This window comes from Chelon labrosus (genome assembly GCF_963514085.1).
Source record: "Chelon labrosus genome assembly, chromosome: 6".
Taxonomy (NCBI): domain Eukaryota; kingdom Metazoa; phylum Chordata; class Actinopteri; order Mugiliformes; family Mugilidae; genus Chelon; species Chelon labrosus.
In genome coordinates this window covers 23,106,202-23,120,932 of record NC_140342.1, presented here as the reverse complement: position 1 = coordinate 23,120,932, position 14,731 = coordinate 23,106,202, and the positions used below count along the sequence as shown (strand labels likewise).

Here is a 14,731-nt window from a genome sequence, read left to right as displayed (position 1 = left end):
TGGTCCAGACCCCTTGACATCTAACTGGGCTGTATGTTGTGTTTCTACCCCGACGTTCTTGTTTTTCTCTCATTCATGTGACTTGATGTTTACCACATGTAAAAATAATGGATTTATTCCAACCTGAGAGAAACAATCGATGGAGCATTTACATGCTTATTAGGCGCCGATATTTTCCTGTTGAACATATAATGAAAGATTTACGACTCCCCATCTTTATCCTCCGATCAGACTAATCTTTTCTGATTTAGACGGTTACATGAGGCATTTTTATTCTGACTGGACTATTGTTCAGATTCACTAGAGTTCACGTAAGCCTAAACTAAAGCTACGCTAAATGTTAATACAGTCATATATTCATTTTCTGTAACTGCTTGTCCTTTGGAAGGTCCTGGAGGGGCTGGAGCCTATCCCAGCTGTCATTGGGTGAGAGGCGGGGTACACCCTGGACAGGTCTCCAGTCTATCTCAGGGCTAACACAGAGACCAATTTGGAATCACCAATGAACCTAACCAGCATGTCTTTGGACGGTGGGAGGAAGCCGTTTGCCTCTTTGACACGTCAAAATATCAACCGTGTGGTTTATAGATGCATAAAAGCTTATTCCTGAGATAAACCAAATGGATTTGAATATGTTTTTTCCAATTTTGCTTTTGTAGCATCTCGAGAGACATTATTTGATGCCTTTTCGCTGAGAGATGCTCAGAGTATCATCACATGAACTCACACATCTCTAACAGAAGGAAGGAAAAACTTCTTTTACCTCACCTTGGTGTCCGGTAGCTCTGTGCCGGCATGACTTGAGCTGTTCCTCATATCTCACCTCAGTCTGTCTCACCCCTGTAACCTACCAGAGTGAGAGCTTTCTCTCACACTGACTTTCATTCTTCTTCTTTTTTTTTAATTTTTTTTAGCTCCTTTATTCCTAACTTTAAAAGCCACACGTCTCTCTGTCTCCGCTACGCTAACCTTGCCACTCTCCCTGTCCTCTTGTCTCTTCTGTCTAATCATTCCCCTTCTTCCTCCTTCATTACTTCTTGATGATACTTGTTCGTTCCTTTTCTACGCCCGGCTCTCTTCCTACCCTCGTCTTATTCACGCTTCCTCTTAATCTCATCTTTTCTTTTCTTTTTTAGCTTTGATACAACCTGTCTCCAATTTCACCTCCTTGGTCCATGTCTCTGGCTTTTACATCCTCTCACTCCTTCTGCACTTCATACATATTCTTGCTCTTTTTTTTTTTTCTTCCACTTGCCTGTCGATGCTCCTGACTGCTCTCACCTTTTTATTTTATTTTTTCTCTTTTTGCTATTGCTCTCAGCTCCCCTCCTGATCCCCAACTCCCTTCTCACCATTTGTCTTTCTCACTCTTTTTCCCCACACACACACACACACAACATCCTTCACTTTTCTTTTTCTGTCACTCGCTGCTCTCTCATTCTGTACCTGCATTTCTTCTCTTATTTCCACTTCGCTGTCTCTCACCTCTCTTTCTCACCATTACCGCTGACTAAATTGTTTCCTACGGACGGGAGGGAGGGAGGGAGAGAAAACACTTTAGCAGAGTAAAAAGTTTAGCCCTCATTTGCATGATTCGAGGAGGATGCAGCATTTTTTAAGCGTCATTTAGTCTGAAATAATTTTCCTTTTGTTTGTGCAATTAATGACTGATAATTTGTGATATTTCATTTAATTGCTCAGTGAAAATAGCCCTCGTCAGTTGTTTTAAATGGAGCCTTCGTCTCGGGTGAATCGATCACCGATCATTTAATGTTGCAGACGATCAATTAACGGAAATTAGCATTCACGGCCCTGACGTCATGTTGTCATGGCAGCGTGCCTCCGTGTGTCGACGCATTTTGTTTACACAATAACCGGAGAGCGCGCGAGTGAAACTTCCCTCCAACACAGGTCGCCCGCACAGAGGAGATGGTTCTGATTAGATTTTGCTGCACCTTGCTGCATTATTTTGCATATTAATGAGGGCAAAACTAATTTCCCCAAAGCTTCCACAGGGCCCTTAATGCTCTTAATCGTGAATTCATATTAATACATTAATATTAATACAGATACATTAATAGGTAATTAATGCATTACTTAACCTAATGACCTTTATGGCGGTTGTATTTGATATATTAGTTTGTTTCCAAACATGTGTCTCGTGCTCTTTACTCTGATTCATTTCTCTGATTTTTTTTCTCACTTGCTTGTCATCACTTCACCTCATGTTCACCCCAAGTTGTGCAATCCATCCATTTAGAGACACAGAGGGTGCGTTTGCATCAGCTTGATGTTAAAAAGAAAAAAAGAAAAGGTATAAAGACAACATCAAAGCAAACCTCAAGAAGTTCCACATAGGCCTTAATACCTGGGAGGCCACAGCAACTAACAGGGCGGCCTGGAGACAACTTGTCCGAGATGGAGCTGCACAGTATAACGACGACCTCCTCAGTGCTGCAGAAGACAAACGCAGACGCAGAAAGGAAATCGCCTCCATCAAAAAGGCTCCACCCAAATCCACAATCATTACTGCCCACCCATGCTCACATTGCCCCAAAATATGTGGGTCCAGGATTGGCCTCTTCGCCCACCTGAAGACCCATAAGGACCAAGAAGGAGGACCGACATACTCGACCACGAGTGTCCGCCGATGATGATGATGTTAAAAATAAATAAATAAATAAAAATAAGTTGTGTGTAAGCTCAACGTCAGACTTCCAGTATATTCACCGGTTGCACTGTTTGAAACTAGGACTTGGCGCAGCTCATCCAAGCGTAGTGGACGCTAACACGTTCTACCACAGTTGCCACAGCTGTCATGTTGCTACGGTTACCTTCCTTATCGTAACTTACACTTGAAACCCGCTATATATCGTTTCACATCCGAAAGAGGGTAGGTATGTCCCAAATTGTCTCTTCGGACCGATTATGGCATAGTTTATTTTTTTTTGTATATACTTCGCATTATCTATTTTTGTCCGAGGACATGGAAAACAGTCGCCTATTGGGTCACGTGAGGTGTCGATCAAAAGTTCAGAGCGGTGTGGTTAATGTATAGACTGTATATAAATATGGACAGTGTGTCGCCATTTCCTCGCATTGGCCAAACTGATGCTATTTTCCCGGGGATACAGGCGGCGCCATGATTGCGAGTTTGGAGCCAGAGTCAGATCAGTACAGTCCGAGAGTGGAGCCACGATATTGATGACTCGTGTTTTCATTTAATTAATACACTTTCCTCAGCTCCGCCTCCACCAGTGCTCCAACAAGGAAATGTTGGATTGTACACTGTACTCTCACGGTCCAACAGGACAACTGATAGTTGCCATTATGTCACATCCTAACTAAACTACACTCGAACGTGCATCAATATTATTTTAACTACCTAAAATGGCAGAACCCATCCTTGAAAAATAAATTATTTGACGTGTTTTAGTTTGGCCCAAGTCTCATCCACTAACATGGAGGAGGCGGAGCTTATGACCTATACTGCAGCCAGCCACCAGGGGGAGCTCTACTTGCTTTGGCTTCACTTTTGGGGAGCAGCTCCGCCTTCCATCTTTATGCTGAGTATGAAGTAACCATGGAAACACAGCAAGCATCTTATGTGACATTAAGTAGTAGAAGTGGTATCTTTTTTTTTTTTTATCACATATATCCTGGACCTAGCTCAGCTAAATGGAATACAGCCGTCTTTAATATTAATTACACCAGTGCCATTCCTCTTATGATCATAAATGTTTAAAAAGTTGCCCCCAGGAAAAAACAAAAAACAAAAACTGTTATTATAAAGCAGAAAATAAGTCTTTTCTTTAGCTTTTTTAAGACTTAAGAGATGGCGCTGCATGAACCACACAAGACAACCACACAATTGGCTCCAGGTCGTAAATGTAAAACATTTTAAAGACTCCAGGTGGCCCCAAAAATCGACCGGGGAATAAGAGATTAAGCCTGTCTCACACTCACACAAAACGAGCTGGTGGCTCAGATAATTAGCAGAGACTCTGTTTAATCTTGAACGGTCAATATAATCTGCCCGTGAGCTAGATGGTTGATCCTCATCTTAAATCCTATCAGTGATTTCCAGCACAGGGAAGTTAACTATCAGCTTCCAAATCCCCTTTTTACTTAATTTCAGTAAAGATAAAAAAAGAAAGCACGTCTGGTGCAGTATTTGGCTTGTGGCACCGACCAAAAGGAGGAGGGTGTTCTGAACAGTTTTGTAGCTGGTTGAATAGAAGTGACTCAACAGGAATGACTACCAAATGAATGTAGGGGAGAAAAAAAAAATGTTAATGTGTTGACTTGCAGAAGCGTTTTGCAATAAATTGAGGGCAGCTGCAGGTCCTGAAACAACCTGAACATGCCTTCAGTTTGATTGCTTGTATTCATGCGCTTTTCCTTTTTTTTAAAGCCTTCAAGTGAAGTCCTCAAAGTTTGTTGGATTTACTTTAACGATCGTCTTCTCTAAAATTTCCTTTTCTCTCTCTCTCTCATGATGTTTTCCGTAGGTGAAGAAAGACTCTGTGGTGTCCTGTGTCCTGGACACGGAGGCGGTGGCCTGGGACCGTGAGAAGAAACAGATCCAGCCCTTCCAGGTCCTCACCACCCGTAAGAGAAAGGTATGGATTGCAGACAAGAGGAAAACGGGGAAATAAAAATGTCTGCGATGTCATGAGGTGGAGATAATGAGAGGAGAAAGGAGGAGGCAGTGAAAAGGTTGAAGGGAGAAAACAAGACGGAGATAAAGACTTGGAAGGTGGAGGTAGAGCTAGATAATGGAGTGAAATGATCCGGCAGACTGAGGGAGATGGACGGATGGAGAGAGCAGACAGAAAGAAAGAAGGGGAAGACTGATAAGTGGGAGACAGAGGAGTCAAATGGATCGAGGAAGAGGGAAGAGAGGGGGTGGGTGGGCGAGATTGCAAATGCCGGCAAGGTGTTTATTCAGTTTTGATCAGAGTAACGGCCTCTTTCCACAACGCCAGTCACATTAGCGGGAAATAGTTTATGTTTTTTTTACCTCGTGTACCTTTGTGTGTGCACGATGACGTCCTGTAAATTAGGAAAGGAGAAATGAGAGAGCAAATGTGGAGAACACGATGATGAAAATGATTATCTTGGTTATTTTTCTTTTACTCGACGCCGCTCCTGTCTCTACGAAATCATGATTATTTGTAATGACGGCTTGATGCACAAACTGTTTGTACGGCCCTTCTGGCGTTTTTGTAACAACATCCCGGCTACCGACGAGCACGCTCGGCGAAATGGAATATTTTGAGATGAGGAGATGAAATCCGATATGCACTAATTAAACATCATTAATGAGCAGGAGGCGGGAGACGAGGGGGGAGTAATGAGGGAGTGAAAAGGAGAATCAAGGAGAAGAAGAGGGATGCATCTGGAGAGAAATCTTTCAGGGTTTTATTGTGTGGACTCCCATTTAATTTTTCCTGGTCTGATCACAGCTCTCATAGAAGATTTCATCAAGCTCAGTCTGAGAATAACTTTTATTATATTAGATTTATTATGTGCAAAACAAAAGCAGTTTACTCTGCACTAACTACAATCTAGCAATGGCACCAACTAACTATGCTAATGTTTTTAGAGAGAAGAAGAAGAAAATCATAATGTAGTCCATACATTTTAAAGGGACTGTCGGCAGCCTATAGCAAACATACAGATGGCATATACACCGATCAGCCACAACATTATGACCACTGACAGGAGAAGTAAATAACATTGACCATCTTGTGACAAGTCAGTGTTCTGCTGGGAAAATTTTTGGACCTGCCATTCATTCATGTGGATGTTACTTAGACATGTAGCACCCACCTAGACCAGACCAGGTACCCCCACCCCATAGCAATGACACTCCTTCATGGTAGCAGCCATCCCCAGCAGGATGCGGCACAAAAACACTTTAGGAACAAAACATGAAGAACAGCACAAGGTGTTGACCTGGCCTCCAAATTCACTAGATCCCAAACTGATCAAGTATCTGTGGGATGATCCACACAGGCCCCTCCCCTCAAAGACAGACACCACAGGACACCCTCAGAAGGCCCATGTCCATTCCCTGATGTGTCACAACTGTTTTAGAGGCACAAGGGAGACCTACACAGTATTACGAAGGTGGTCATAATGTTATGCCTGATCGGTGTGTACGCTGTGCACCTGCAGGACACGAAGTAACTCGTCGTACCAGCAGGTGGCTGTAGTTTGTATACATCTTTCCAAGTTGGACACCGGAGGAGCTCCTGTTAGCTCGGAGGCTAGGAAGATAGGAAGAGCTACGACCTCTTCTACTGACTAGATGGAGCCTTCATGACTAGACTCTGAATTTTCTGTTCATTCTAGATGATCTTGTTGTTGTTGTGGAAAATATTTAAGTATTTAAATGTTCAGATAAGACGAAGAGGTTAGACGTTTCGTATACGTCACTGTGAGATTGAGGCACCGGGAGTTCAAGAGTAGTTTCAGTGTTTTCAAACAAAGTGCAGATTAAAATCTAATCAACATTTGTTGCGACTCCCTTCGCCACTAAAGACGACACCAGTTCTCTAATAGTTAGTTGGCAGGTATTTAGTTTTACGCCTTTACCACAGCTGTTGTGTGGAGTTTGGCCGTCTCAGTCTTTCCTTTCTTTTTTCTCATGTAAAACTCCACGATGTTCAGATGAGGGCCAGATGGTATTTTAGTGTTTCCTCCTTCCCATGTTGGAGCTCGTTGTCCTGCTGATTTGGGACAAATCCGACACGTTCCTGATGGTACTGGATAATGAACGGGAAGTTCCTAGACAGTCTGACATGAGCCTAAGATAAGAATATCAACAGTGGCTACGTTCTCAAACTGTTGGTAGATAAGTTTTACATTTGTTGCGCTAATCCTTTATCTAGTACGCTACAGCGACTTCAGACTTCTCCAAATGTTTCCAACAATTCCACCGGTCATTATTTTAATAATTAAAAAAATTCTCCTATTTCTTGGGTTTGTGATGCAATGCACATCCCTGCTGTCATTTCACCACTACTCCAGTATTCTGCAGGTTGCTGTAATGTATTTTGAAATCCAACTCATAGTTGCACTGCAACTCTGCAGGGGAACTTTAACCCGTTGCCGTTCCGCTGCTATTTTTGCGACTAAACCTGGGATTAACTCAGCCCCCTGTCTGTGTGCCAACACATATTATACACCGCTGGAAAGCTCAACTTATTGAGATTAGAATGATGTACACCATTTCAGGATACAACCGTAACTGCAAACTCACTAAACACTTATATCAAACTAGTTGCAAAAACAGAAAGATTTATACGACTCATCTGTTTAGCCCCCTAGCATTCAAAGAGCAGATAAAACTCCAACAAAAAGGGTTCTGTTACGTTGCCAAGGGTCCAGTAAATGTCCTCCAGTAAAATATTTAGGCTCAATGTCAGCTGCAGCAAACTTTTACAATATCTGAAGCGCATATTTTCCTCGTGTTCTCGATCGTAACTTCCGTTAGCTTGCATGTATTAGCCCATGAACAGTGTACAGATGGACGGCCGAACTAGAGCAAGTAGAGCTCCCCTTGGTGGCTGGCTGCAGTATAGGTCATAAGCTCCGCCTCCTCCATGTTAGTGGATGGGACATGGGCCAAACTAAAACACTAAAATATCCGTCAAATAAATTGAATGGTTTCTGTCGTTTTAGGTAGTTAATATAATGTTGATGCATGTTCAAGTGTCAATTTTTTTTGGATAAGTTTAGCTTTAGTTAGTTCTTTTGACGCTATAGAAACAGGATGTGACATAATAGCGACCTCCAGTTGTCAGGCCAGTCGTTTCGTGAAGCGGTCCCATGGGACCGAGAGAGTAAAAAAAGATTTCAAAATAAGTACAGTGTATAATCCAACATTTCCTTATAAATGGTGGAGGTAGAGCAGAGCGTAGTAAACAAAACGAAAACGCAAGCGTGGGCGGGTCACCGATATCGGAGTGTACTGATCAGACTCACAAGATGCCGTTGCCCGTTTCCCCGGGAAAATAGCGTCAGTTTGGCCAATGCGAGGAAGTGGAGACACATTGTCCATATTTGTATACAATCTATACAAGAGCCACACCACTCTGAACTTTTGATTGACGCCTCACATGACCCAATAGGCGACTGTTTTCCGTGTCTTCGGCACACTCTTGGCACGCATGGGGCTATCCGTATGGTTGTGTTTTCCAGTCGACACCACCAAGCTACAGTCATTTTTAAAGCCAAATATTATTGAATGAAATTAGGTGGACACATTTTCAGTGTAGCCAGACTCCCATGACTCATGATTCAATGATATCTTTCAAAAAGAGGCAGAAACCATGCATGTACTCCAAATGGTTCAAGAGCAGCTTTAAATTTATGCCCTTTTCTTTCGGGGAATTTAAAGGTGTTAACGGCGCAAACTTATTTGGCTAGTGGCTAGAAAAGGGAGGATTTCACAAACAAAGTAATGGATTTACAAATAACCGTTGCAGCCTGAAGCGAGGGATTCAATATTACTCCAGTGCAGTAGTAGTAGTAGTAGTAGTAGAAGAAGAAGAGTCGTGGAGTTGTACATCAGGGCCGTGGTGGAAACCCTGTAATAAGGCAGAGTCGAGGGTGTAGAGAGAGCAACAGGAGTAAACAAGAGCAGGATGAGGTGCGTGAAAGGTGAGAGCTGGAGATGGAGGAGTAGCAGCAGAGGTGAGTGAAGTGAGCTGAGGAGGAGGAAGTAATACGACGGGAGAGAGAGAAATGAACACAACGTGGAGGTATGATGCCGTACAAAGGTAGAGAGAGGGAGAGAGACGGCAAGGCTGGGTGGTTTAACTTTCAAGATGAATGAATGGGAGTGAAATCAAAGAGCTCTTTGTAACAAGTCCCAAGGTTGGATGTAGTGATTTGTGAATAAGATGCGTCTATTTGCATATTTTTGTCGAGGTAAAAAAATAAAAAATATTAAAATATGTACCTGTGTCTGTGTGTGTGTCTGTGTGTGTGTTGATGCTTCCCTGCAGGATGTGGATGCCTCGGAGATCAAAGTCCAAGTGTGTGTGTACGCCTTTGACCTCCTCTATCTCAACGGCGAGGTAAGACCTGATGATGATGATGAAAATATTACCCAGAGATCTCTGAAACTGTGTCTGTGTGTGTGTGTGTGTTTTATTGTTTTTGCGAGCACACCCGCGTGCTCGTCGCCCCTCCGAGATGCCGGCGTCGTCCCTGAATGCCAATGACGGTGCTACTGGAGGCCGTAACTAGATAATGATTGTAATGCTCATTGTAATTCCAGCGGAGTGTGTCTTGAGTGTGTGTGCGTCTGGCTGAGACTCTCCGAGAGTGAGTCAGGCGTTCTTGATGTGTGTGTGTGTGTGTTTGTGGGTGGTATCTGTGTGTGCGTCTCTATCCGTAATAATGCGCCAAATATTTAGCCGAATTTCACAAAAAGGAAGGTCCGCCGAAGAAAATGTTAATTAGTAGTTCCGTCGTCTGCTTTCATGTATTATCCCGAGTGGACGGAAAGAAAATGACATAATTAAAAGAGCGGCATCGACTCTTAAATTGTGCCATTTCGTCGCTACTTCACATCTAATATGGCATTTATGTGAATGTTATAAATTAATTATCTCTACGTGCAGATGCTTTAACCTTTTGTTTGGCTGTTGCCCCTTTTTTTTCCCCCTATAAATTGGGAATATCTAATTCCCTGTACCCTGCAGTCGTCGTTTGCTGACCTTACTGTCCTCAGAGGATGTTTTCATGCTATTCCTACCACATACTTCCCTGCTAAAGCCCGACTAACCAGCAGGAGCTACAACACGGGACACTAAGGTCATGTCCTTGATGCTGTCTTTTTTTAATTTTGGCTTCTGATATGAGGCCGGCGCTCCGCATGCTGTTCCAAAAGCTTACTTTCAACATTTTTCAGACTAGATATCCACATTTTAAGGCTGTGGGGGAGAACGCTTTGACGTGTTTGATGGCGTGACCGTCGAGAGCGGCGCATCCGCACGACACATGCACCCGATGCCCTTCACGCGAGACCGCACGCCGACGCTGCCTTGAAGCACGTCGGCGTGTCAGGACATGCTTCGGTCCTGTTTTTCCAGCTGTGACATGTATAAAGAAAAAAAATATAGAAAAAGCAGCTATGGTGTCACGTTCAACTCCAGCTGAAATCGTTCTGAGCAAACATTCTGTTCAGATGGAAGCCAAATGAAACGATCTTTATGTTTATGATGTTTAAATACTCGTCAATCACAATAAAACATGACAAAGTGTCGCTGCTGGCTGTGGAGCATCAAATAACCGAAGAAGATTTCTTCGTTCTCCCTAAATTTATTGACAACGTTGAATGGATATAATAGGCAAAGACAACCGACTCTGGCTTCATTCAGCTTTTCAAACACTTGTTGGTTGTTTTGCTACCTCCATGTTTCTGTCCCTCCTTGAAACTATGTGTTTCTTTACTTTGAGTTGATACACTGATCAGGCATAACCACCAGGGAGACGAAATCCTGTTTGAGGATCTCCGACTGGTGGTTTTTGCGTGGAGGCCGAATTGTGCTGGGCACTCAGCTGGAGGGCAGAGGATGCGACCTGGTTGACGCGGGCTCCAGGCTGGCAGAAAGTCCGGCCACCGTGCACCGCTACGTGCCTGACCGTGGAGGTCCCGATGACCAGCACAGAGGGGGTGCGCCGCTCCGCTGGCTGCCTGGAGGTGCGGCGGAGGCGGGACGGAGCCTGACGATCCGGTTGGTGCCGCAGGGCCGCGGTTGCTCCCGGCCGAGATTGGGAAAGGTGTCTGGCTGGACGAGTGGGCCCCGGATCCTGGACTGGTGAGAGCCACGACCAACTGGATGGTCAGGTTCCGGGGGTAAGCTGGACAAAACCCCCATGGGGGGGGAAATCCTGCAGGCTTAGGATGTCAAACCTGTTGTCCAGTGGCAGATCCGGAGGCGGAGGAGGAGTGGATGGACGAGCCCCAGCGCCCCTGTGCACCACTGACCAGGGTTCCCTCACCTTGAGTGGAGTCGAGCTCATCATTCCAACCTCCCGGATGGATGAAGCCCTGCGACTCCACGGGACGTAGGCAGGAGGTGGAGGGTGCCGATGTCTTGGGCTTGGCTCCCTGGCGGTGCCAGCGGGACTCGGCTAGTGCTGGTGGTGATAGAGCTGGTCCACGGCAGGGTGGTGTTGTCCGTGGGCGTCACGCTCCGGTCACCAGAACCCGGATGTCTTCAGGTGGCTGATCAGCTTCGCCTGGGTCGTGCCAACCATGGAGAAATCCATAAGGATTTTGTCCCTCTCCTTGAGGTCAGCCCTCAGACCAGCGACGCCGTCCCTCAGTTTTGAGAGGGTGGGGAGGCAGGACTCGCACACCGCCAGCATACCTGCAGCCAGTGGGGTGAGCAGGGCAGGTGAGGAAAATTAAAACGATCGGTCTGTCCAATAGTTATAAAACTGAACTGATCGGCCCGTTTCCCAGCAGAACATTGAATTGTCACACGATGGTCAATGTTGTTCACTTTTCATGTCTTTTCAGGTCTTAATTTTATGGCTGATTGGTGTATAATCAAGTACTTGCACATGCATACTTGGTAGTTTGGGCTCTGGAGGACGGGAGGTCGCATCATGGTCATTCTGTCAACTTGGTGGCGCCCGCAAAATGCATTCTGGGACATTAACCCTAACCCAGCACCTGCACAGCGACCATTAGAACCCAACTACAGATTAAGAAAGACACTGTGTCTCTCTTGGACCACTTCTGTTTGCTGCTGCTTGTCTACTTTTGCCAAGTTGTTGTTGCCTTTTCATATTTAGGATTTGTCACCATTTCATTCCATTTTTCTTTTTTTTAACCCACAATTTCAAAATGCCCCCAGAACAACAGTAGGTGTTCAGAAACATGCTCATAAAGGTTATGTGCCACTTAGACTGTGTGTGTTTTCTCCAGGAAGCTGTTTTTGTGTGTGTGTGTGTGTGTGTGTGTGTGTGTGTGGGTGGGTGTTTGTATGTGTGCCCAAAGCTGCCGTGGCTGCGTATCTGTGAGTACACACCGAGACTGTGTGTTTGTATGTGTGTGGGTAGATAGCTGAGATGGCATTTCATCCTTGTCATCGCAAGGCTCCGAGCTATGAGGAGGAAATGGTTGTAATGATACAGTTTTGCCATTTGTAATGATGTGTGTGTTTCTCCCTTTGCGTCTCCCCGCCTGTGTGTGTGTGTTCAGTCCCTGGTGCGGCAGCCGTTGTGTCGGCGTCGGGCTCTGCTTAAAGAAAGCTTCTCGGAGGTGGAAGGAGAGTTTGTGTTCGCCCGATCCATCGACTCTGACAACACCGAAGCCATCGCAGAGTTCCTGGAGCAGTCTGTCCGAGGTGCGTTGTGTTTGTGTTTGTGTGTGCGTGAGCTGGAGACAGATTCTCGTACTTGTTTTCCTTCCTGCTGTCTCTTTGTGTCTTGAACTTTTCTGTGTGTGGGTGTGCTGCGTTGAGAGTTTCATTTCATTTTTGCCTTTGCCTTTATGTGTAAATTGAGCGAGTGCTGTGTATGTGTGTGTGCATGCTGCCTCTTAGTTTGGGCCTGTGTGTGTCGCTTGTTATTGTGCATTTGCATGAGTGTATGCACCTGAATTTGAAAATTAACATGGAAGTGTGCCTCCTGCCTGTGTGTGTGTGACTCTGTCCCCTGAACCTGTTGGTGTGTCTCAAAGGGAGACAAAGACCATCCATGTATCTGAAAGATAATCTCTTCATTTCCTGTCTGCACCACTAGAGCCGTGTTTTGTTGTACTAATGTGTTTGTGTTTGTGTGCGCAGACTCCTGCGAGGGCCTGATGGTGAAGACTCTGGAGAAGGATGCCACCTATGAAATTGCCAAGCGCTCACATAATTGGCTCAAGGTTTGTATGTGAAAATATATATGTGTGTTAGCATCTGTGGTGATTGGGGTCATCATCTCGAAACAGCTGTAAATTCACACGCGTCACAGTCGCCGCTCACAAAACATGCACTCCGTCCCCCGTCCTCGTGTGGGTATATCTGTGTGTGTGTGTGTAAAGCAATTTGCAATCACTTTGTAGCTGACATTTGGCCGCTAGTGGACATTTCTAGCATCCGGTTGCCACGACAACCCAATTATATGTATTACCCCGCCGCCGCCGCAAATGTGAAGGAAGCAGAACATAAAAATATTGCTCACTATATGGATGTGGCTGGCTCCTCTTAACCATTTCACACTCTCTTTAAAAAAAATATAAAATAAAACTAAACATCAACACGCTGCCTGCTGCTCCGTCTGGCCCGCTGTCACCACGTAGGATTCGGTGGTAGCAACCAAAGACATGGATAATGTGACCGTGGCTTGTTTTTGCATATGTCATATAACTGCGTCACTGTCCCCAATCGTTCCGCTGCCGCCGCCACCGCAGCCTCAAAGTTGACATTAGTCCGACCTGGTACTTGCTCACTTCTTCTTTTTTTGTTGCACCCCGTCACCTCCACAACTCGCCGAATATCATTAACATTTAATGGTGTCTTGGCACCATATGGCTGCTATTCTCTTTCCCGTGTGTTCAACCCCTCAACCCAAAACACATTCTGCCAGTGAGATTACACATGCAAATGTAAAGTGCCTGCAAAGACTATAAAGGTCTTTAATTACTCCTCTTTAAGTGTAATGTGCAAAAAAAACAAAAAAAAAAAACGGTTTATTTAAAAACTTCGTCTTTGAGAAAACTCAAGCAAGTTGCCTTTTCTTTGGTTTTCAGCTTTGTTTTACTGAGAATCTCCACAAACGTATGCAAAAAAATAAAAAAAACACAGAGTTCAATGTGTCAGACTTTTCCACAAACTCATTTCTAATTTTTTGGAGAACATTTTAAGGCCATTAGCTCGCCTACCTTTTCAGGCAGAGCTTGAAACCTCTTGACAGTTCACATTGTTAAAAAATAAAAAAAAAAGACATGTAATTCTACCCCTTGATGTTTAATTTTATGCACAGAAATCTGGCACCTTATCAGAGTCAAACCTGATCGGACTTTGTTAATATTAAGATGAAAATTTTCAGCACAGAAAGCTAAAAGTCAAAAGCGTCACATTTGCATTTTTTTTTTTCCATAACGAACCATAATACAACCGTCTAATTATGAAATCCTTTGTATTTCACTCACCTCTGCTCCAGCTGAAGAAGGACTACCTGGAGGGGGTGGGCGACACCATGGACCTCTGTGTGATCGGTGCCTATCTGGGGAAAGGAAAAAGGACGGGCACCTACGGCGGCTTCCTGCTCGCCTGCTACGACGAGGATAACGAGGAGTTCCAGTCCGTCTGCAAGGTGTGTGCAGTGAATGTCCCGTGAAGCGGTGCAGCGATGCAGTCGGTTCATACACGGTGTAAACCTCACGCTTTGTTTCACCGCTGGCTTTAACAGCTGGAGAGTCCTTATTTCCTTCCTCTTGAAGCGTAAAATGTAAATGTGGCTTCTGAAAAGTTTTCATTATGATAATCGAGATGAGAACGGCAAGATTACTTAAAACGATCATAACAGGAGGCCTGTTGTGTTTGTTCCTCAGGATCAGCTACGATGATGTTTCTGGGTCAGTTTGACCCCAGGGGCATGTTTAATTATCAATAAGTGTCAGAAACCAAATAATCCCAGTGAACATTGTTTATATCTCATTATTAACTCAATCACTGAGCATTTCAACCTGTAATTAGTGCAGTGGAGT

The 14,731-nt window shown here is 44.6% G+C and overlaps 1 protein-coding gene across 1 annotated transcript in view; it reads left to right on the top strand.

Annotated features, from left to right (window-relative positions):
* The window catches only part of lig1 (ligase I, DNA, ATP-dependent), a 69,977-nt gene that overhangs the window by 36,021 nt on the left and 19,225 nt on the right, over positions 1 to 14,731 (top strand). Inside the window, exons 19-23 of the mRNA XM_084547103.1 lie at positions 4,512 to 4,622; positions 9,021 to 9,092; positions 12,236 to 12,380; positions 12,822 to 12,904; positions 14,185 to 14,337. Coding sequence (XP_084403229.1) covers positions 4,512 to 4,622; positions 9,021 to 9,092; positions 12,236 to 12,380; positions 12,822 to 12,904; positions 14,185 to 14,337 — 564 coding nt within the window. The remainder of the gene's footprint in view (positions 1 to 4,511; positions 4,623 to 9,020; positions 9,093 to 12,235; positions 12,381 to 12,821; positions 12,905 to 14,184; positions 14,338 to 14,731) is intronic.